The following is a 24,772-nucleotide window of genomic DNA, read 5'->3' on the forward strand; positions in this document are numbered from 1 at the left end:
GCTGGACAATGCTCCACCTATTTCACCACCCTCTCTGCTAACTGTTTAGCACTAACATCTGTTGAAAACAAACTTCAGGAAATAGGGAGATCATGAAAAAAAAACCCTTTATTTTAAAATATTTTGCACTGGAAGAAGTTTTGCTTACTTATGAAGAAAGCTTCACATGTATTCAATCAGGTCTTAAATTAAGAGATTTATACGAAGAGTTGCAAGAAACCTGCTCACTGAAGGAGTCTTATAAAAAAATCTAATATTATTACAAATACTTTTAATTTCATATGATTGGTTTAGTTCTGTCCCTGCTGCCAAGATATGTTTCAGCTGTGCAGTTTACCTTCTCATTGATAATCACGGACACAAAAATAACTTGTTTGGCTTATAATCATATTATGAATTCTCTAGGAATGCCATTCAAATATTTTCAGTTAAAATTAACCGGACTTACGTTCTTTAGTAATTGAGGACAGTCTCTAGAGTATTATGGCCAATTATTTAAACTGTATCCTCACAGAAGTGCACCCTTAATGGATGTAACCATGAAACAAATGTTCTCTTTGTATAGAAAAAGTTGGTTTTTATCAAACTTCCTGAGTCAAGAGTATGTAACCTAATGTTACATACAAAAGCTATGCCTCGCTATAACTTATCTTCTGCAAACCTATATGTTTCATGGCTCAGAAGCCATTTCCTACACTTTTTGGTTTTAATCCACTTGTTCAAGCTGTAACAGCTTTCCTTTGTTAAGTATTTTAAAGTATGGGAGTTTCAGGCTTCCCTAATAAAATAAACTTAATAACCACGAGTTTTACAGAAATGCACTTGTCACTGCTTTTAGGAAATTCACAGCATAATCCTGCTGTTCATCTCTTCACAAGCTTCAAGAAATAGTGACCTACTATGAAGCAGATTGAGATACATTTGGAGACAAAACTAGCTGCCTAACAGACACATCAAGCACAACATTCTTTTCATAATTTACAAACCCTATCAGACTCCAGACCACTGAAGTGTTCAGTTTGCTTGAACAATGCATATACTACAGTATCTAAAAGCCATTTCTCTGATAAGTCAAACCACTCTGGAGCTCACTTCTTGTTAGATCAGAATGTAGTACTTGTACTTTCCACTTTTTGTCTCTGCATAAAAGTAAAACTTCCTCTAAAATAACAAACCTAGCTCAAGAAGGCTCTTTCATTTTTTCCATTATTTTTCATTATTTCATCTTTCTATTTCTGTAATATTATTCATGTTATATTAATATTAATAGCACTAAAATATTAATAAAGCCAATCACATTGCTATAATGCCTACTCTTCTCAAATTGTCATTTTTAAATTATTTCTGTAAGTTACTACTTTTAGTTTTCCAAATAATAAACCAAAGAGAGATATATAATCCTAGTAGGATAAGCCTTTTTCCTTTAGCCATACATGAATCCAAAGTGAAATCCTTAAAGCTATTTTCATTGGGGTGTGACAGACTTCAAGATTTAGAATTGCCTTTCATCATTATATTAGATAGTGCAAACATTTAGATAGTTCTTAACTATAAACTGTTTATTACATAAGAGAGAAATGCACTTAGAAATACAGCAGGGCACATTTTATCTCAGCATATGATTGTCAGATTCTTTACTGTGGCTGGCTTCAGGATACAGATAGTGATGTACTGGCTAAACCAGACATATACAAAAAGGAATAATATATGAATCTGTTAATATTTGCTGCTGGCAAGCTTGTGTGTGATTTCCAGTTTCTGGAACAGAGGTCTGGCACATATACATATGGAATGAAAGGGTGGAATATTATGGATATGGAAAACTTACCTTAAGTTTGAAAGGGGAATATAGTATATTTGGATATCCTTCATCTTGTATTTACACAAGAAATTTCCAGATGTAGCCAGACTGCCCTCTTCAAAGCATGAAGCATGTTACATACTTGGGGGAAATTGGAAGATTTGCCTGATGTTTAGCTATAGTAGTGATATTCAGCGAATTTAAGAACATTCATTGTAAACTGTTTCTATTAAATATTGACATTTCACTGGAATATTTTTAATGCTGTAAAGGTATCAATATAAACATTAAATTCTATATATAAAAAAATCATCCAAATAGACAAGTGAATAATCCATAGTAAAAAAAGCCATAAATAAAATCTAGCTGGCGTGAAAAAACGCATAATCCTGAAATGCTGTCATAGACAAGATACCAAAGACACACACAATGAACTGCTAGAAACCGCATCTAAAAAGGCATATGTACATTAGTAAAGTTCTCTAGTGGATAGACATAAGACATTTCAGGAATTAATTACTGAGAGCCATGTTTTTTTGCATGTCAGCATATGCAAAATGCATCCTGTAACTGTGCAAAGATCCAGCAACCTCATCTTACTAACACATGGGTATATATCCCCTCAAAGGTCCCTCCAATTAATGGAGAAAATATTTACGGCAAGTCTCAGATCTTACTACTAGTTTTCATTACTCTGTCTTGGCAGCATTAGCTGTAAAATCCATCATGAACAGCAAAATAAAGTTTGAAAAAAAAAATTTCCAAATAAGATCTGGACTTGGGATTCCCATTTAAAAAAAAAAAAAAAAGAAAAAAGTATCTCACATAATAATTTTTCATCATCTAAATCTGCGTCCTTAGTTGTACAGTATTTTTTCATAATGACTTCTGTACTTGTAAAACTTTTAAACTTTTCACCTAAAAACTCTACCTTAAAACTTCCAACAGCACACCACAAAACTAAAGCTTACAGAAACCCTTTCAAAGCAAACACTAAATATAGAAATGTATTTATCTTACATCTATAAATCATGCAATTATTTGGAAAATACTTTTAATATGACTATTTGTAATTAAAATGTACAGAGCTTAGATCTGTTTAATTTCAGTGCATACTGCGACATCCCACTTTTCTTCCCCTTATATTTTGAGGATAGGGTGGCTTAAGGGTGTGTGGAAAAGAGGTTATTGGGATTACCATTTGATCACACCACTTTTGGAGATATTCATGTGGGTAGTGCATTATTACAGTGTTGCATTTCAGTATTATTGTGAATTTTAAGTTCTGCAAAATCACTTTGAGCTTTAGCTTAGTAATTTAAACTGATCACAATACATAAATTATTCTAGCAATTTAAAATCAGAGTACAGTTTTAAAACCAGGAAAAAAGGAAATGCTAGCAAAGCAGTAATTCAGCAATACTGTAGGAAACGCTCACTTTTGAGCTGAAGAGTGGAGTTAAACCTATGGCTAAGTCTTCTGTGAAACAAGAAAGTAAAGAAATGGAGGTTAATCTCTTCCTATAAAAATATTTCCATGAGCACTGAATCAATTTGCTTAGTGAGAATTATGCTGAAAATCAGAAAACACTGTATCTTTCATGTTCAGATTTGCAGTAGATAAAAAGATAAACCTATTACAGACGTAAAAGACAAACCTGTTACAGAGGTATTTGTCGAAACTAATTCTTTACTACTTATAGTGCAGCCAGTAGATAGGTAAAAGCTTATAAAAACTACTCAAAGTTTATAACCAAATTTAATATAGCTAGAAAAAAAATACAGACAAGATTTTGGGTGTACAAGCTGTTTTCTCAAAGGCATTTAAAAGACATGACCACTTCTTAGAAACTCCACCTCCCTAACATCCTTACTAATGCTTTTGTATCACAGCTGCAATGATACACCATAAAATATGTGATGTGTGAAACTGTGAAACATGATTCAGCCTGCCATACACAGAGAAGTTGTTTATGCAGTCCTGTGCTGAATGCACCCAGGAAAAGTTGGGGGAAAAAAAAAATCACATAACAGGTAGCCTCACCAGGTGGTTTGAAAGATTAAGAAAGGCTAACTAAGAAGTCTAGCTTTTTTTCCCCAAAAAAGCCCATTTGTAACTAATGAAAAACATCTCAATCCTTTCCTGCTTATTGTGGAAAATGAGGGTAGCTTTTCTGTTCATTCAAGACATTTCAAGCAATTTTAACTCACAGTACACTTCAAAAATTACTTCAGTCTTTCCCTATCTCTCTGAATGAGATGCTCCAATTCCTGGACGGGAAAACCAGGCACACAAAGGTTTACTGATGGCAAGACACTCTGCATTCTTGATACTAAAGACTGACTCCATGGATCGGTTTGTTCAGAAATACATACTGCTGTCGGCTTGCAAAAAGCCCTGAACGGGCAAGCACAGACAAGATGAGGAATTTGAACTTATGTGAACTGTAGGTAAACCTAGTGGTTTTACTGCACTCCCCTGTGAATCAAAAATGTTGAAGGTCCTTTCTTATTTTGCTCTTCAACTCTCTGTACTTGCCAGACATTTTTCTCCATGTCTCAGAACATTTAAATTGAGAGTGTTCTAATGTGCTGTGTTATGATTGACTATTTCACACTGTTGCTTCTACTATTCATTCAAAGTTTGAAGGAAGTTATTTTTTATGTCCTTTGAAGCTGTTATTTTAAGCCAAGTTGACAGTGTTCATAATATTTCAAATACACTGACAGATCACTCTGCTAATGTGCACTGTAAATGCACATGTACATGAACCTTAAAGAAAAAACATGCACTGACAAAATAACATATGTGAGAAAATAACACAGATTTATGACAAAACAAAAAAATCCTCTGAGGCAGGTGATTATAATGGATCATGATCCTGCTGAGGAAGTTTGGAAAAAGGCAAAGCAGAGCCGGAATACATTTGGCTAACCTCAGCATTAGCAAGTTACCAATGTCAGTGTCATGAATTAAGAAAAAAATCTTCCTCCAAAAGTTCCGAAAGTGTTTTTACTCTCACTGCATACAGCTGGGAGATTTGGAATCACACCAATAAAGAGTGGAAGTAAAAAACTGAATGAAACATTCATAGTGTTCATTACTAGTCAGAACTAAAGGAGTGAACGGATCACTCCCTAGGCACAGCAACATAATTTAAAAAAAAAAAGCTGATACTGAGATGGTTCAAAAGTGGTTTAGAAAAAAAAAGCTAACTGATGAAGAGAAGTTGCAACAAACAGCTACTTTGACTTCAGCAGGATAGATAAAATAAGACACAGAGAAGACCTTGTCTTTCTATACATGAAAAATCAAACATTATTTAATTACACCATTCTAGACCAAGTTCTACACTGTGGAGGAGTGCACAACACAAGTGATGTGTCTGGGGTGATGGGGATGCCACTGCACAACGGGTTCATTTTAAATTTCTTTGCCCTTTGATTGACACATGGGTAGGATTCCTCTAGACAGGTGTAACAAGTAACACGTGAAGCAGAGAATAATAAACCTATACCAGCAGTCAGAAACTATGACTACAGTGACAAAGGACAAAGGTGGGGGCTTTTTAGGTAGCTTCTGTCTTGCAAAGTGGTACAGTGATGGCTTCCCACCAACACTGCCCCACTGCCTGCTTTTTTGCTCTTGGAAAGGGCCAAGAGACCCTCTTTCCTACTTGGGTATTCACTTCTGCCCTTGGAACTGCTGCCTCATACTTTAATAGGACACAAGACAATGGGCAGGAACTGATGCACAGGAAGTTCCACCTGGACATGATGAAGAACTTTTTTACTGTGCAGTGACCAAACACTGAACAGATTGCCTGGAGAGGCTGAGGAGTCTCCCTAACTGGAGATATCCAAGAATGATCTGGACACAATCCTGCGCCGTGCGCTCTGGGATGGCCCTGCTTGAGCAGGGAGGTTGAACCAGATGACCCACTGTGGGCTCCTCCAGCCTGACCCACTCTGTGATTCTATGCTGCGTTGATGAGCCTTTTTCTCTGGGAAAGCAGAGACTTTTCATTTTCACTGAAGCAAACAGAAACAACCCCCTCTAGAAGGCTCTGTGTTTGACAATAGGCTGTAGTTAAGTCAAAAATAAATGCATCTAAAAACTCTCACAGATGACCAGAATAATAGGCACTATGGATATGTATCTAGTGAGAGCCATAATATCTGGATGGAACATCTTCACGGATTTTGTTTGTACTGTTATTGTCAAATGCAGGAGCAGTGGTTTGACCACTCAAGATCAGGGTTGAAATGTCATTTATATTCTTGCATAAAGGAAACATCAAATTCAGGCAGTCATGACATGCCTTTATTGGGTCACCCCTATCATGACAGTACCGTCAGGTAAGCCACAGACAGTTTTAAACAACTTCCTGAATCTTTCCTTCCTGCTGTGTATGGACCAAGCACACAGCATAAATAGTGATGCCAGAATCATTCCAGACTGATCAAGTGTAAGAAAATATGGCAATTATTTTCTGCTTTCAAACACTAGTGACTTTTGTAACTGACTTAATAGAGCCTTGTCAAGAAAAATGCAAATGCTGTCTCAATTTTGACTTGAAAGCTAGTTGTACTGTACCACAGCAAAATCTGTACACATACAGCTCTACACTTGTTTTAACAGAACCAACTGGTATTTGCTGGATGGGAATTAACAGCTTTCTGTTCAAAAATCACAAGTTAATATTTCTACTATATATTTCTCCAAGAAGCTTAACCCTCACACCTCTATCCTCCACAGCTTTACCCATTTTCCTACGTCACACACAACTTGTACCCCTAGAGCTGCACCAATTTGTAGTAGCTTATCATTTTCTTCTTCATCTTGCAAGCATCTCTGTATCCTGTCAGACCAGTAAGGGCTTTCATCATTCCACTGCAGGAGTCAGTCTCATCCTCTTCTTTTAAACTATTATGTTGAACACATGTTCCATTTGAAAAATTTTTTCTTCTCCCTTCCCCACCCCCAAATACAAGATGAAGGCTTTGTCTAATTGTTTAATCAAAATGCCTTTTGAAACACTTGATTTTAACTATACACAGGGATCTCCAGAGGACACCAGCAGTTTTAGGTAAGAATACCACTAAAAATCCAATTTACCTGCTCCTTTACCTAAAAATCTTGCACACTTCTTAATGAAACCAACAAAGGCAAAGACAAAAATTCTATAGACATTAAAAATACAAAACCAAGAACACCACCAACTTAATTTCCACTAGAAAATCACTTTAATCTTGCCTTGTTATGCACAAGATGCACAGGATATATCTTTAAATTACTCATCATCACCTTAAACTGCACTCAATCAGCATTGCAATATGTCATCTTACAGACACAGAAAAGTTCAAAAGGAAAAGCACATGAAAAAGCAGACTACCAAGAGCACTATTGTTAAAACTACACCAGAAAGCTTAATATTTCAATACTGTATATGTTAAAATAAACAACATACACAGGTGATGAAAGCCAGTCTCTGAAAAATTTATTATTCTGTTAGAAGAAGTTTACACTTAGGATGAATTCTCAAGCTTCATGCCATTAGGAAGTTTTACTGGGTTTATAGTGGAAATAAAAACAGAAATAAAAATAGATGACAATCCCAAAATACAGGCTGTACTTTGAGTATGATGCACAGGCTTTCTTTTCCTTTTAAATCTATACATTTCCTCCTGCCTCCAGCAATCAAACATTTTAAATCTTTATAAAAAGCTCCCTAGATTGTCTGTTTTCCCTTTTAAAATCAAATATTTTGAAATATGAAGTTGAACAGACTCATGTAACCTGTACGAGTTCAGTTTTACTTCCACACAGCCATCCTACTGGAACTGTACAGCTTTCAGAGATTTATGACATCAGTTTCATGATCCTGCTCTTCTTCCCTCATTTCCTCTGTATTCTCACTTTGGCTTTGAAAAAAATTGACCCTATTTCCATATTCTCCTCCAATGCATGCCATTGGTACTTATCCCACCGAAGTGAAAGGGACTTCCACTTCTTTGCATAAGATGGGCATAAAGAGAGGATATGGATGATTTACTAGAATGATTATTTTTTAAAGCAGTAAAGCTTAGCCTGGTGAATTTGCACTTGACATTGCAAAATTAAATTCTTGGAACTGGACTGTTTGTAAGCTGTACTACACAAAGCAACAGTGAGCACTGAATGCTCTAAGCTTCAAACTATATAGTAGCAAGAATTGTACTTGTCAGTTCAAGTCATAACACACTGGAAATTGATTGCTTGGTTCAATATGTACAGAAGTACTTCCTAATTTTCAAAAATTTGAAATAGTTTCCATTCTGATTCTTGCATATTCACAATGCATTTACATAAATAGTTCAAATTTGCCTCAGTGTTAATTTTTACACATTAGACAATATGACAACATTTGCCATTTCATGAGCAGCATGGGCCTTAAATTTTTACACATTAGACAATATGACAACATTTGCCATTTCATGAGCAGCATTGGCCTTACCATTACCCACTTAGAAGCTATTCTTCTCTAGCTATTATATGGATTAATGACCGATTTCAGTATCAAGTTTTAAGAGTTACTCCTTAATACATACAATATCTCAAATAAATTATGTAACAACCAACAAGAATTACAGCTTTCTCACAAACATTGCATCTTAAATGAATAATAATCTAGATACAGATCTGTGGTAATTTTTTTTTTTTTTTAAGCTGACTGCAAAGAGTTTTCCCAGCATTTTGAACTCAGTGGCAGCACACTGAATGATTAGTTATGGAAAGGCAGAAGAAATATTAAGTTATACCTATGAGTTACGTGGTTTTCTGGATGGGGAGGGGAGGGGAGGGGAGGGGAGGGGAGGGGAGGGGAGGGGAGGGGAGGGGAGGGGAGGGGAGGGGAGGGGAGGGGAGGGGAGGGGAGGGGAGTAATAAAAGTATAAAAGTACCAAAACTGATTTTATCTGCTTCAACATTCACACTCGAAATATTAGAAGTACATATTGTTATCAAATACTGGACTTACACTCATATTCCTATCCCAGATCTGGATAGAACCATCTTGACAGCCAGCTGCAATAAGTTTCCCATCTCTGCTGTATGTGCAAGTTGTAGGAATCACCCGTTTACCTTGAACTGATCGTGGCTTAAATACACTTTTGTGCTTTTTTTCATTGTTAACATCCCAAGTCCTCACAGTTCTGAAAAAAAAGTTTATATAAACAGCTGTTTAAGATAACATTAATACATATAAAATAATTCTTCTTGTGGTAAAACCAAACCCCTTTTCCAGCACAGATGGCATATAATACTGTTCAAATTCAGTTGTAATGGTTTAAGATATGAGAACAACTTTCCAAGTAAGAAACATCATGTACACTAAAATGCATCTCAAGTTTAAAAAAAAAAAATTAAAACAAACAAAACCCAAACCAAACCAGTTTTTCCCAAAACTCTCATGTAAATACATAAATTACTTAGAATTGGAAAGGTAACGAAAGATTATTACACAGGTACCATATAATCTCCACTGCCACTGGAAATCAAGAAGATGAAAGTATTCAGTCCTCTACAAAGAATGAATACTTCAGAAAACAGGCATGAATGCTCATGCAAACTCATAACTTAAACAGATTTCTTAATGATTCTGACATAATTGCAACTGAATATTCTGCTTTTAACTGGCTGGTTATTCTTCAGACTTTATTTTTAAAAGACATTTTAAACATTAATTGTAATGTTATTGTATTTCTCTTCCACTAATCCTGAAGGTCTTAGAGTTCTACTATAAAAATGTTCTTCAAATACTTTAGAAAGACTCATTTATGTAATATTGTTTTCTTCAAGTTGAGTTTTTCCCACATTATTAGCAAAAACAAATACATCCTTTCTTCTTTTAATGGAAAAAAGAGTATCTGCCTGGATCTTCACTGTTCCTTAGATACGGAAAAACATCCAAATGAGAGAGAACTAAAACACTAGATACAGGTGGACCCTTTAAACTGTCTTAGATACAAATGTTTTCTGTCCATTTAATATGTTGAGGTCTTCCCAGATAAAAATTCAAAACTCTTCTGGCATCTAATGCAGAGAAGAGTTTCAGAATTTGGCAAAGGAAGGAAGATCATTTATTTAGAAAGAAAAAATATCAAGGTTCTCAAGACAACCCCATTTGTTTAGACTATACAAACATTGCCTATGATCCAACAGCACATAATTCACTGGTGTCTAGAAAAGCAAATACAGCTTTAACAGAGGCTGCCATTTCTCCAGAATGTGACAAGATACCACGGCATAACATTAGGAACTTCCATCAGAGCTACAAGACCACACAGGCCACAGAACTGACATAAAAATAATTCTAGAATAAAATAGACTAGAAAATTAGCTGGAATTACCTCAAGAGAGGTTACATTTAATTGCACATTTAATGACAGTAATGAAAAATCAGTAACTGTAAGTTAGAATGAATAAATAGAATTAATCTCCAGTTGTCCATAATAAAGTCAAGGTTAGTTTCATTTTTAAAAGTCTTCAAATCTCCTGTGTGTAAGGCACCACTTCACGGCTCTATGTGGAGCTCTAGCGTAAGACATTCAAGTGTTCTGATGACTGTTCGGGTTTGAGGTTTTGGTGGGTTTGTTGTTTGGTGGTTTTAATTATTACTTTTATTTTAAATGAAGCACTATATTACAATGATAATTAGGTTGATTAGAGGATCTTCAGAAATTGCTTTCATCCTCAACCGTCATATGATTCCGAGATTCCCTTTTTCGCCTCCTTGTGTTGTCAATAATCATCTCAGTCTACTGTCTTTCATTCATACCTTCTCCCACCGTGATACTTGCTCAAAACTTGTATCTTTTGCCATTTCCCTTCCCTTATAATACTCAATCCCTCCAAAATCTCATTTGAATATCCTGTACCTTCAGCTTCTCTTCTTCCTTCAGTGATGACCATCTCCTACTGAAAAGCTCTGTCCCCTCTTACAGTCCAAGTTCCCAAGGACTGCCTTGGCACACCCCTTCTCAGGTGGTGCACCTGGTAACACACTTATGTGGAGGGAACTTCGGAGCCTGCCTTCCCCTTTCACTCCAGATGTCTCAAGCATCTCAGATGTAATTCCAGAAACAATCTCTTGATAATCCTTTACCATCCTAATTCTTTATTTCTGCTGGCATGGAATGACTTTTTTAAAGTCTTCAGTTTCCCCTTTTTAGGGCTCAATGTCCTGTCAAAACCTCAAAAACTGGCTATACTAAGAGCATGTTCAAACCTTTTTATCATTTACCTACCTACTATAAAAGAAGAACAAGCACTTGTATACTTTTATTCCTTATAACACACATTAAAAGCAGTATGAGCCCTAAATCAGCTGTAATATCAGCAGGTCAGCTGAAAAATCAAACTTGTCTGAACTGCTGCTTCCGCTGCAGACAGTTGGCCATATTCCCACACATATGAGTTACATGCCCTGTCAAAAATGCCCACATAGCCTACAGTATGTATTTAACATTCCCTCAGTGTTTTCTTAATGTCCCCACACTGAGCATGTGTTTGCTGCTGCCTTGCTGCTACTGCATCTAATGAAAAAAAAACTTCTACTAAAGTAAATACTTTGTATGAAATCTATGTATTAGCTACAAATTTGTCAATCATTCCCAGAGAGCCCTTAATTCTTGAGCTAAGACTGAGCTCTTTAATGTCTTCTTTCACATAAGATCTTATAAGTATTTTTTCCTTTATGGAAATATTTCCTATTCTTATTTTAAAATGGACATCATATTGCAAACACATATCATGTGCAAAATTTCAGCTTAGCATGGTTTCTGACTGAATCACCACAAACTAAAACATCAGGAGTCATTTGTAAACTATGTATGTTTTACATTTTCCTTCAGAGCAGTGATAGACTATAAGCAGGGATCACTGAAGGACCTCGGGGAGATACCTTCACTGGAATGAGAGGAGGTTTAGGCTGGACATTGGGAAGAATTTCTTCACAGGAAGAGTGATTAGACACTGAAATGGGCTGCCCAGGGAGGTGGTGGAGTCACCGTCCCTGGAGGTGTTTAGTGAGACTTGACATGGCACTGAGTGCCATGGTCTGGTTGACCATGGCGGTGTTGGGTCAGAGGCTGGAATCAATCCCAGCAGCCTTTTCCAACCTAATTGATTCTGTGACTGGACATGCCCCAGCCATGGCACTCACAGCCCAGAGAGCCAAACGTGTCCTGGGCTGCATCCAGAGCCCTGTGGGCAGCAGGGGAGGGAGGGGATTCTGCCCATCTTACTCTGCCCTGGCGAGACCCACCTGGAGCACTGCATCCAGCTCTGGGGTCCCTGCACAGGAAGGACAGGGACCTGCTGGAGCCACTCCAGAGGAGACATTTAAGCTGATCAGAAGGCTGCAGCACATCCCTATGAGGACAGGCTGAGAGAGTTGGGTTTGCTCAGACAGGAAAAGAGGAAGCTCTGGGGAGAACAAAAGTAACTTGAAGTACTAAAAAGGGACTTGTAAAAAAAGATGGAAAGTGATTTTTATACGAGCAGATAGTGACAGGAAAAGGGGGAACAGTTTTAACTAAAGGAGGAGAGATTTAGGATCAATATTAAGAATAAATCCTTTACTGTGATGGTGTGAGGCTCTGGTACAGGTTGCTCAGAGAAGTTGTGGATGTCACCTCCCTGGAAATGTTCAAGATCTGGTTGGATAAGGATCTGAGCAACCTGGTCTAGTGGGTGGCATCTCTGACCTTGGCGGGAGGAGGCGGGAGACCGGAATTAGGTGACTGCTGAAGTCTCTTCCAACCCCAAAAGTTCTGTGATACTGTAACTAATATTTAAGTCCTCCCATTCTAGCCAGAAAGAAAGGAGATAAAAAAAATAAAGCAGCATAGAAACCCAAATAATTTACCTTCAGGTAATATTGTCTTTAAATTGGCAATATAGCAAAAATACTCTAAGAGTGCTTCCATATATTCTCTCCACTTTTGCTACTGACCCTCAATCAGCATACCATAAAACAGTCAACTCAGGGAACATTATGCAATTATCACTCCGGGGTTTTTTTTCTGGAATATTTTTTACCGTCTAATGATTTCCTGTTCCTCAGACATAATGAAAAAATAAATGAGATTGCATTACGGAAGTTGTATTTTCACTTCCTAAGTTCTCTGAGTTCAGTCTGCTGTTTGTGTTGAAATGAGTAAAAAAATTTATCCCTGCATCAATCAGATAATTTCCAGGACATTCATTTTGTTCAAAAAAACTCTGTTACTAAGAGCATATCCTCCAACTTTAAAAAGTGGGAGATGAAACAATAACACTGTTTTATGCTCTATGTTGCACCATTTAGCAGAAGTATAACAGTAATATTTATCTGTTGATAGGCAGACTAAGGTATTTTTGAACCCCAGTAAAAACAAAAGAAAAACGTTTCCTGAAAGGGTCTTTTCTTCCACCTGAAAACAAATTATGTTATATGAAAGTTTGTTCTGTAGTAAAAAGTATACGTAGGGATTTTTTTTAAACTATATCTCTAACATACACTGTTGTTTGTTCATTACAACAAGTTTTAATACATTGAATGATATGCACAGTCACATCAACATTTTTGATTTCTCTTTCATAAACTCTTTTTCAATTAAAATATCCATGAAAAAGGCTTCACATACGCGTTAAATTTAACTTTTTAAATTATGGATTCCACATCTGCAAAACAGATTTTGCAAAACTGATTTTGTAAAGTTCTTATATTTGCCAAGAGCAATTCAAAGCAACTTAGAAAAGGAGGAGAATGTTCTTTTGGAAAGGTAATGTGGATATTTTCGTGACCACTGAGAAGTTAAGTGACATATAATAAACAACTAATTTAATTACTGGGGTTCAAGGGGAGGTTTTGGCAGGTTTTTTCCCCAAAAATGTTTTTTTTCTCTTGCCCTTATGATGTTATTACTAATTTAAAATTTCTAATAAAATTAATTATTGGCAAAATGCTGCTGCATTACACAAACTATTATCATTATGTAGCTGCATTTCCCAGACTGCAAGGACAGAAAATTTCTCTGTCATGAGTCAGCTAGACACTGCCCTAATATAATCTGTTGAAATTCAAGAAGTGAACCAATTCAAACTTCAAAACCCTGACCTGCCAAATTCCACTAAGCTTTTTTGTCTGTCCCACCTCCTCTGTTTCTACTGGACAAGTAAACTCTATTGCACAATGCTGAATGTTATTGGCATTTAATATGTTAAGTCTACTTCGAATAATTAAGGCTACTCTTTATCACTTGAAATACAAAAGAAGCAAAGAGTACATTATTGTTAAAAGTACAGATCAGGCTTAATGCTGAATCTAGTAATCACATTATAGTGCTCACCTTTGCAATGTATTATAGTGCCTTCCTGTGTAATACAAGGTTGCAAAGCTGTAACGTACTTCAAAATCATCATGCAAATACTATGGAAATGGAATTGATCATCCCACTACAAGACACCAAGACATCAGCAATAGAAGACACTTTTTCGAAGTGTTAGATTAAGACTCTTTATAAACAAAAAAGCAACTAATCTTACAGTAAGGGTTTTTTTAAAATCTCTTTTATCACATAAAACAACCATATATACATGGGAATGAAATTAAGGTACTTATTAATACAATGAAAAATTGCCTAAAGCAGAATATGTAAAGAGATTAGTTAAGAAATAGCTGCAAAGTTCTGTTAAGATGCACTTCATGCATATGGTGCAGCATTACGTCAGCAAGAAAACTTTCATTATTATGTTCTTTTTGCCCTCTTTCAGCAGAAGTAAGTTACTTCCTTTTGTTGAGCACACAGGACCCAATGAAGGTTGAGTCACCTGCCAGAGAATGAAAAAAAATTGTACACAAAAACAGATGGAGAAATCCACAGAAAATTTCCATACTTGCTTGGCAGAAAAACTTCTAAATAAGCTACCTACTTCCAGCATTCGAACAGAATTAAAATAATTTGAACTAGAATACAAGAAAAGTCACATCTAACATATGTAAAATCGTAACTACAGAAGGAACTGCCAAAAATATGGACAGAACTTAGGAATTTATAACAATTCTACTTTTCTGTTACTTAAATAAACCCTAGATGTAAAAAACAAAGAGAAACATTTAATAGAGTAAAAAAAAAGGTATGTGGTATACAGCAAATGAGCTAAGCAACTATGAAACCATATCTTTCCATATTTTCAAATTAAACTGGTAGCCTTTTTTTGACAGGAGAAATTACCATCATTTGTATGTACAAAGTACGAAAGTATGAAGTACATAATTTGTATGCAAAAGTGCAGCTGAATCTTAATTACTGGGGGGGAGCAGATTAAAACCTAATAACAATGAATGGGAACTGCTCCCACTCTCCAGTGTGAATGAACTAAAAAGCAACCAACTCAAAATTAAAATGACACATAAGCATTTGAGAGAGCATGGAGAGTAGGTGTTCTGAATTACTAAGCAAAAATCCTGCTGCTGGCCAATATATGCAACATCTGAGGAAAACTAACTTAGAAAAGGAGACAGAGAAGAACTGGAAGAATATCGGTTTGGCTAAGAAACCAGAACTAATGCAGGTAAAGGCGAAGAACAGAGACAGAAAGAGACAGATTGAGGAAGATAAAAGCAAGGAACAGAATGTAAGTTATCATGTCATGCCAGATTTGGCACGACTGCCCTCAAGTCAGCTGTGCAGAATGTTCATGGGAGGAAAACAGCAGCAGCAAATCCTAGTGAGATATGACATACAATCACCTCTGACTGAGGAGCTGGCCAAAAGATGCATTCAGACACAAAGGGTTACCCACCAATACATCTGTATGACCCTTCAGAGATTTTAATCTAAAGACACAGTAGAACACCTATCAACAGAACCTTTTACTTACGGCATAGAGAGTCTGTTTTTAATGAAATCAAAGCTCACAAGCTTTCTGGACTGAGTAATTTTTGCTTTTTCCCAGATTAAATCACTGGGTCAGGCTAGCAATACAAAAAGGCACTCTTCAAGAAGGTAAGAAACTTAAGAGCAGGAACAAATTTCCCAGAAACAAGCAAGCAAATAACATAAGTCTTATACATTTTTTAATCATCAGATCCTGTACATAAAATATTTGCATATGTATTGCATATCTATTTCAGCTGTTCCCTTCTATACAGCTCTCCAAAGTGATAGAAAATACATCCTTTGGAATTTTGTACAGATTTTTTTTTTAAGTACTTCTTTCAAAACCTGAAGATTCTCTCAAAGTATCTACAGATCAGTTCATCAAAATGACCAACTCCAAAATTCAGTCATCCTCAAAGGTTACAGCAGACATATTTTTCATATCATATTGGCAGAGAAGGAATGGCAAAACACTACATAGTAAAAATCAAATTCTACGTTTTAAATGTTTACATTTATCAATTATCAACAACAGCTGTTAAGTCAAAGCTCAAAAAAGAGCACAAGCACACAAACTGAAATATTTCAGAATGGGACATAAAAGAAATTCCAATATTCTGCTCTATACTGTCTTCCCACCTTCACTGTGAATTTTCCACTGAATTCCCACTGAATTCACAAAGCAAAATTCAGAAAAATACTTTGCTGCACCCAGTCTTCAACTCCAAAGATTCTGAATGCTTCAATTCAAAACAGTAAGTTTCATCTGGGACCTAAAAGTTTCACAAGACTTTTATTTTTTTCTTTCTAAAAAGTCTAAGATAACAACTTGCTCTGAATGTAATTGCTACCTTGGAAGACAATATAATGTATTAATATACAAATCATATGCAGAAAGGTCAAGATCAAAAGAAAAGTAAATGACAGAAATTTTTCAATTAAAAAACCAAAAGAACAACAATACTACATGTCTATTCCATTAACAGGTTACTAGTAAGTTCCAATGCAGTTACTAAGGCTCAGCAGAATTTTCCTCGTATCAAAACAAATACTCTGAACACAAATAAAAAGTTTTGTGGGAGAAACTTTACAACCTCAGAATATTAAAAGGGCTATTATGGGAAAAAACACACAAGTAGAAAAAAAGGCTGAGAAGGAATACAGAAGTGAAAAGTAGACCAATTGTGTAAACCTAAAAAAAATAAGGTAACCGGTGGACAGAAAGCAGTAGTTGAGGACACACAGGCATGCAACACCAGTAAGCATCCTCACTTCTAAGGAAGGAGGATTAACATTCAACATACGTGATATATTCAGTACTGCTTAGATTACAGAAAAATAGAAGAAATCTAAAAACATTGATTACATTTTGAAGACAGGGTAATTGTTGGCGGATGAGGTGGGAGTGGGACAAACATCCCCCCTCTGTCTCACCAAAACAATCCAACAGCTTCAAGAACCAATACACAAGAATAAAATACATAATAGGGAAATTACGTTATTGAGAGGACATATTACTGAGAAGGAGACTGCACCTAAATACATTCAAATTCTGTAGAAGACAAATTGGAGTTAAATCACTGAGGCATTAAAAAACAAACAAAGAAAACCCCAAAAAGACCACCAAACAAAAAAAAAAAAAAACCCACAACGTAAAAACCAACACACAAACATGCTCCAGAGGACTGTTTAAATTCCCAAAAGAGTGATCCAGAAAAAGGTCTCTTCAGCCTAAGAAAATGGTCTCCAAATTAAAGGCATATACGGTACTGAAAACAAATGCTGCAGGGCTGATAGATTAATAAAAAATAATTCACTTAGGTGTTCAAGTCTACGTTGTTGTGATGGGTTCTTCCTTGAATAATTTTTTCTCAAGTTTAACCCATGGACAGTCTGTTTGCCTCCCTTCCAAAGGCCAATGTACAGGCAAAAGCTGAACACATCATTGTGCCTGACTTCCTATAAGCCTTTCTTCCTTAGTACTTCCTTAAATATTAAACTGTTTTCCTTTTATATTTCCCTGAACCACTGACTATATTTGACTGCATTAGTGATAAATATTTGGGCAGCTAAACTGCACCAAGAAAAAAAAAGTCTTGCTGGTTTTGAATTACTTTCTCGCTGGGACTGACAGCTAATTTGCTTTGTTTCTTGTTGATGATGTCATCACACTAAATTCTGACTGAAGAAGAAGGTTGTTTATCTTTACATCAACCGTTAAGACAGCAATCATGTATGTCTGCACCAAAGTGTATGATATTTTCAGTTCAAATCAGTAAGGTACCTAAAAGCAAGTCTTCAGAAGACTGTGCACAGAGTAGGTTAGAGAACTATCCCCTTAAGATATTTTCTTCAAATGAGTAACAGATCTGGTGATTTTAATGAAGTATATTGAGCACTGTAGGCAGTCAATATGCTTTTGAATTAATAATAATTCAAAGTCTATATTAATGCTGTGCTATTTAAAAAACCTGAGCACCGGTATTTTCCTGAGACTGCGTAGCACTTTACACACAAGAAGTCCTTCATTTACTATTCCAGCAACATCTAACTTCAATATTATTATTTCTATACAGAACATTAGATAAATCACAGGTATTATGTGATTCTGTTCTGAAAGTTGTGACAGTAAAAGTAGATACAATTTTGTGTCATTTTCCAAATAGGGCAAGCAGGCAATGAACTGAGATCTCATCTCCCACTTAGAAAAGATAAAGTGGGATGTAATCAATCTCCCTAGGGGGTATATCTGATTAAGATCAAAGGGGAAGACTTCTGGCAAAGAACATCTTAACAGTTCAAGTTACTGTCACCTGCATGAATTGAAATTACTCAAGATCAGTCTTGCATGATACTGCAACAGGAGGGGGGTTAATCACTAGGAAAACAGGATGCTTTCTAAAGACCTGATTAGTCATGGCTATAAAATAGCTTAGGCTCACTTGGTTCTCAAGTTTTTTTCACCCAATTAAATAACCTAAATTGGAACTAACACTCAGCTGAACTCTTCAATACACCATTGAAAAATCAATTGAAAATAAAAGTCAAGCAAACAAAATCTCTCTGAAGCAACACCTCAGCTGACCCTACATGCATGACAATTAGTTTTAACTGGTTTTGCTGTCATCTTAGATCTCACTCACTTTTCTGCAGGTCCATTAGCAATGAGCTCCAATCTAATGAAGGTAAGTACCTGAAGGGAGCAAATTGTAAGTCTTAACTGTATTTTGATTTCTGAAGTTACAGAATCTGTTCTAAAAACACAGTTTGACTCAGCTGCATAGATTAACTATGCACTTAGGGCTACAGAAAATTCTAAAAGTGAGTTTTACTTTGTATTTATGTATGGAGTACCAATCTTCATACGTCGTCGTGTAATCACATAAAAACTTATCACCTACTTATAAAGACCAAGACAAACTGCTCACATAAGGTAAATGCAAATTTAGGTACTTATATTTTCTGAAATATCCATCAAAGTCTAAGACACTTCTCTCATTCTCACAGGAAATCAGAAAGGAAAACAGCATCTCTTCAAGAAAAGAAATTACTGTTCTTAGCCTCAGAACTCTAGAGAGTCATGATACAGTCCCACATCTGTCTGGATAACCACAGAGAATATCCTTTTTTCATATACTCATCATGGTCTGCTCATATCATAATACTGCCACTACTGAAGAAGCCCCTGTATTCTTTTCTTATTTCTGTGTAAAGATAAAAGTCTAAAGCAATAGATTAGTAGACAAAATAGTATTAAATTTTATGATTCTTGTGGATAAACACTAAGGGACTTATGCTCCCTTATTAATTATATTCTCCACATGGGGGAAAATGGTGGGAATTTTGCTGAGTTTAAAATGCGTAGATTTAAAAATACTAAAGGCAGGACATAAACAACTAATTACCTTTTAACAATCTGGTTATCCTTTCAAATAAAAAAAAACACCAGCTAAGTGACTTGTTTCATAGCTTAATTTGATAAAATAATCAAATAATCAATAATAAAATAAAATACCAAGTAACTCTAGAGTTTGAACATGTTACTTGTAGTGCTCTAGTCTTCTGTTTACTTGAAGCCCTGAAATTTCTGACTGTTCAGAAATTCACCTTTTATTTCACTGCACAACCTGCTGCTACCTGAGCAACCTGATCTGAGTTGGCTTTGCACTAAGTAGAGAATTCGAACAGATGACCTCCCTATGTCCCCTTCAACCTAAATTATTCTGTGACTCCAGACAACTTGAAAGGGTATTCTACCACGCATTTAGAGCATATGAATATTCCTGGCAGAAACCCACACTTCTTATATCTAAAATTCTATGAACCAAGAAAAATCTGCTCAAAAACTAGTAAGAACAGAACTAAGTCCAAAATGACAACAAAGACATACAAATGCCACCAACACATCCAACTTTAAGAGCTACTGAGAGACAGATACTGGGAAAACTGCAGAAGCTCCAGCTCCAACTTATGTCCATTGTCCTAAATGCTGTAAAGACATGTCTTATGTCACCACTTCCTACTGAATGAATGAGCAGTTAAAAGTACCCACTGACATACCACAGCAATCAAATTTTAACTTGTAACCGAAAGAATTCCTACACAGCTCAATCAAGTAGCAGGAGAATTCTCAAATTTTTTTGGTTTTCCCCAGCCAGAATTCATGGACGCTTCCTCAATAATTCAGCTATTCTTAAGTGAGTACCAATGCCCAGCTCCACCTTTTCTTTTTACCTGGGGCATCAGCAAAATTCTTAATTCTTATTTTCTCAGAATCACAGACCAGAATCACAGAGTATCTCAGGTTGGAAGGGACCCACCAGGATCACTGTTCCTTGCAGATCTATATAAAACTAAACCACCTGATTAAGAGCCTCATTCAGATGCTTCCTGGACACTGCCAGGCTTGATGCTGGGACCAACTCCCTGGCAAATCTCTTCCAGGGACCAACTACCTTCTCAGTGAAGAACCTTTTCCTAATGTCCAGGCTGAAGTGCCACTGATGATGCTTCATTCAATTTCCTCAAGTCCTGCCACTGGTGACCAGAGAGACAAGATCAGCTCCTCCCCTCTGCTGCCCCCCAAGAGGAAGGTGAACACTCCACTTCCCCAGGCTGAACAAGCTCAGCAATTTCAGCAGCTCCTCTTAAGTCTTGCCCTCAAGAACCTTCTCCATTTTGGCCCCACTTCTCCTAATACACTCTTAACAATTCAATGTCATGTCCTTATCCTGTGGCACCCAAAACTGTCCCCAGGACTCAAGGCGAGACCCCACCAGTGCAGAGCAGTAATTTAGCATACTTTGGTCCCATATTTTCTCTACATTGTAGGAAGTTTCCCTTTTGATTTAAATTTTTAAATCTTAAGATGATTTACCTGAAGGTGTGTGTATCCTTTAAAAATGAAGTTATGCAGTAAAAATGTCAGTTGAAAAAGCGTTCAAATGTAAGCTCTTACCATTGACTGCATATCTTATTGTAGCAGCTAACATCTCAATCAAGAAAAACTTCAGAAAAAATATTAATGTAAACGCACATAGTTTATAAAGACAAAAATAGCTTTACTAACCCTTTTGTAAACATACAGCTTTCAGCAAGGGCCAGTACAGTCATTATTCAAACTCTTCTTAACCAGGCCTGCTCATTTGCTGTACTCTCTTAATCAGCTCTGCACTGCGTATGTACCTAAAAATAGATAAGCTAGTCTAGGAGAAGCCATCCTCATGGATCTGTAATGGATTTCACACCTTTACGCATCAAGACAAAAAGCAAACCACTCTGCCAGTGCAGTGCAAATTACTACACACATGTGAGATAACCACACTTTTTGATGAATGCAGTCTTGTATTACAAACGAGTTTCCAGAGACAATTTTTCCAAATACTTAAAATTATGACTTATCAGAAGATTTTAACAAGAGTGACAGAACTTTAACCCTACAAAACCAGAATGATCCCTCTTGCTGCAAAATACCATGGTTCTGCACCAAAGGATGAGAATTCTACTGTTCCAGAGACAGGAGAAAGAAAAAACTCATCAGAACTTAACATAACTGATATACATAATTCCTAAGCCTCACTGTTGCAAAGAACTGAATTGCTATGGCTGACATAAAAAATAAAACATCAGCATTGTGAGGATAAATAAAGTGGATATAAAAATCTCCGTAAGTAATTTGATCTTCATAAATGCCAATTCTGCTTTATTTTTACCTCATGCAACTCTTGAGAACAAGTTTTTAGATAATTTGTGTGGCATTTCAATATAAGTATTTAAACATTATATAAACATTATATAAAATGCTGGTTAAATCAGGTTTGTGTGGAAGCAAAAAATACTATATTTACATACGCAAACACTGAGATGAAGACTTAAAACCTCTAACAGACAGAATACTTAAAAATCACTTTAATAAAATCACTTTATTTTGGGACCAGGTACCAGACTGTTAGTTCCTTACTCTTGGCGCTCACCTGTGTGCATGCACACAAACATCTGGCTTCCCTGAAGCCATAACATTTTGCTACTTCATGCACCTCTAACTTTCCCCTGGTCTGAATTTTATGAATGTTGCACTCGTCACATACATTTGATATTTAGTTCTAAGTAGTATTATCTGCAACAGTCTGAGAGTGCCTTATTTAAGTTAATTTCCAATTCACAAATAGTCGATTACAAGAAATAAAGCTTGTTAGGCTCACATACCTTAAAGTCTTACACCTGAAAGTCTTTACGGAACTAAAAGTACATGGAGTACGTTTAAGTTATGTTCCATATAACGATATACATTTCCCAAAAAAGTGGGTGAATCTTCCACATCTCTAACACTTTTGGAAACTTTGCAGTATTTGCTACTTTTCCAACACCTTACGCTCTTGAAACTGGTAGACTTCATGAATACTTCAGCTTTCACTTGAAAGTACCATGAACTTGCAATACTAGGCAAGTTCCAACTAGAGGCTCAGAAACAAGAAAGCAAATAACCAACTTATTAAATATTTTATTTATTTGTATTTTGAACAAATGGATGTTATCATATATCTACTTGAAGATCTACTTAGGATTGTCTAAGAAGTGACCATCTGTTTGTTTCATTGCTAAATCATTCATCTGAATGTAACCTGATGAAGAGGCTCCTTAAACCAAGCCACTGTCTTTCTAACAAAGCAGATGAGGAATGTTCACAATATTCATTCCATCAATCCTGTCATAATGGTGCTAACCTTCAGAAGAAGGTTAAAAAAAAAAAAAAGGAGGTTGCATGTGGAACAGTTAATTTAAAACCACATTGACTTTTCCCCAAAATATCCAATCTGTGAAACTGAACTGTAATGCTACAATTTTTCATGTCCAGTGCTCCTGAGTTTATTAATGCCATCTAGAGCCTCTAAACATGGGCATTTGGTTCAAACCCAAGCCATTCTAGAGTCACTGTGAGACATGTTACTCAATTGCCAATCTTCATGTAAATAAATGTGAGCTATGTACAATATAAGAGACATCCTTCATTTACTTGAAAAAGTTTTCAGAGCAGACAAGCCATGGCCATGGACTCTGGTCCTCTGAGGTAGTCTCACTGCATGAAAGAACTGGAAACATATATTCCATTTAAATGGCAATTTTGATTTAGTGGTCCAAGAAGAGATCTACATAATGTACTCTTACAAAGGCACAACACTCACTCAGTGTTCTTGAAAGACTAACAAAAAAATTCCAAAGGAAAAGCAGTTCATGCTGCAAGTAAACAGATGCTGGAATGATACACCAACTAATAGATAAGTAAATTTCAAAATTATTCAGAAAAAATCCAGAATTATTATAGTTTGGATGAAATACTTTTTTTTTTTTTTTTTTTTTAAAGACACCAGGACAAGAGATCTAAAGCTAAATTTTATCTCAAAACAGATCTGCTTTAAGTTAAATTATTTGCTAGGTTTTGTAATAAACATACTGATAGAATAATTAATTTTTAAAGTCTAAGTGTGTGCCACCAAAAAAGAGAAGACACCTTTTTCTCATCTGAAACTTCAGTACCTGTTATTCTGCTATCCTTTTAATTCACTGTGAATCACACAACAGAAGAAAGCTACAAATGAACATAAGTAAATTATTTATTTTGAAGGGAGGAATGTATATGGTCTAGTAAGTTTATGATGACAAAAGAAGATCTGCATCTTATCTCACCGAAAGTTAAACCTCAGGAGACTGAAATGTTTGCCAGCATGTTCTAAATCATACAGACCCCAGTGAATGTGGATCTTAATTGTGTAGAGACTAGCTGACCAGAAGTTTCCACTACTATTAATGAGCTAAACTAAAGAATATCGATCAGATGTTTTCTGTCCTAGCAAACTGAAAATTCACAAATCACATGTCTGGAAACATTTCAAGGAGAAGAAACATTTCCAAAACCAAACTAATCCCTCTCAAGAGAAATGTATTTAATATAAAGCTTTATTAGCAAACATTTGAATTACTATATTAGCTTTAAAAATTAACATTATTGCCACAAAGCAACTGCAAAATTACCTACGGGGCAATGATTCAGAGACAGAAAGGGGGGGGAAATGAGCTAAAAAGTCAATGAGGAATTGGTTGATAAAAGTGTGAAAGCAGACTGATTTTGAAATAAAAACACACAACTAAAAAAGGAATGAAGTCTTGCAATTAATGTGGTATTGTAAGAACTATTGGATCCATACCCTACCTGCAGCTCCACACGGACAGTTCTGCCATCCTCATAAGGACTACGTGTGGACTTCTTCCTATCCTCAAAAACTGAGTAACTTTAACAGACACTCACAGCTCAGTACCAAGCCTTTATCTATAAAAAGCTAAGTCACATGTACAGTTTGATCACAGTTTTAATCACTAAGAATCACCTGCCTATTCCAATCTCAGATTTATTAAAGAGTGCTTTTTGTGTTCACTGGCTTGTCTGATGATTGAAATAGAAATTTCATCCACAATTTCTGTGTGAAAGGTACAATCAGTAAAGAATTTACTGCATTTCTTCCTTAATAACCAGTTATACAGTCATATAATATATCTGTTTACAAAGAA

The 24,772-nt window shown here is 36.0% G+C and overlaps 1 protein-coding gene across 2 annotated transcripts in view; it reads right to left on the reverse strand.

Annotated features, from left to right (window-relative positions):
- WDR70 (WD repeat domain 70) overlaps positions 1 to 24,772 on the reverse strand; it is a 130,840-nt gene that overhangs the window by 47,871 nt on the left and 58,197 nt on the right. For both annotated transcript variants that reach the window (XM_082301191.1, XM_082301190.1), the window contains exon 10: positions 8,821 to 8,995. In XM_082301191.1, coding sequence (XP_082157317.1) covers positions 8,821 to 8,995 — 175 coding nt within the window. The remainder of the gene's footprint in view (positions 1 to 8,820; positions 8,996 to 24,772) is intronic.

This window comes from Coloeus monedula, assembly GCF_965178545.1.
Source record: "Coloeus monedula genome assembly, chromosome: Z".
Classification (NCBI taxonomy): Eukaryota; Metazoa; Chordata; class Aves; order Passeriformes; family Corvidae; genus Coloeus; species Coloeus monedula.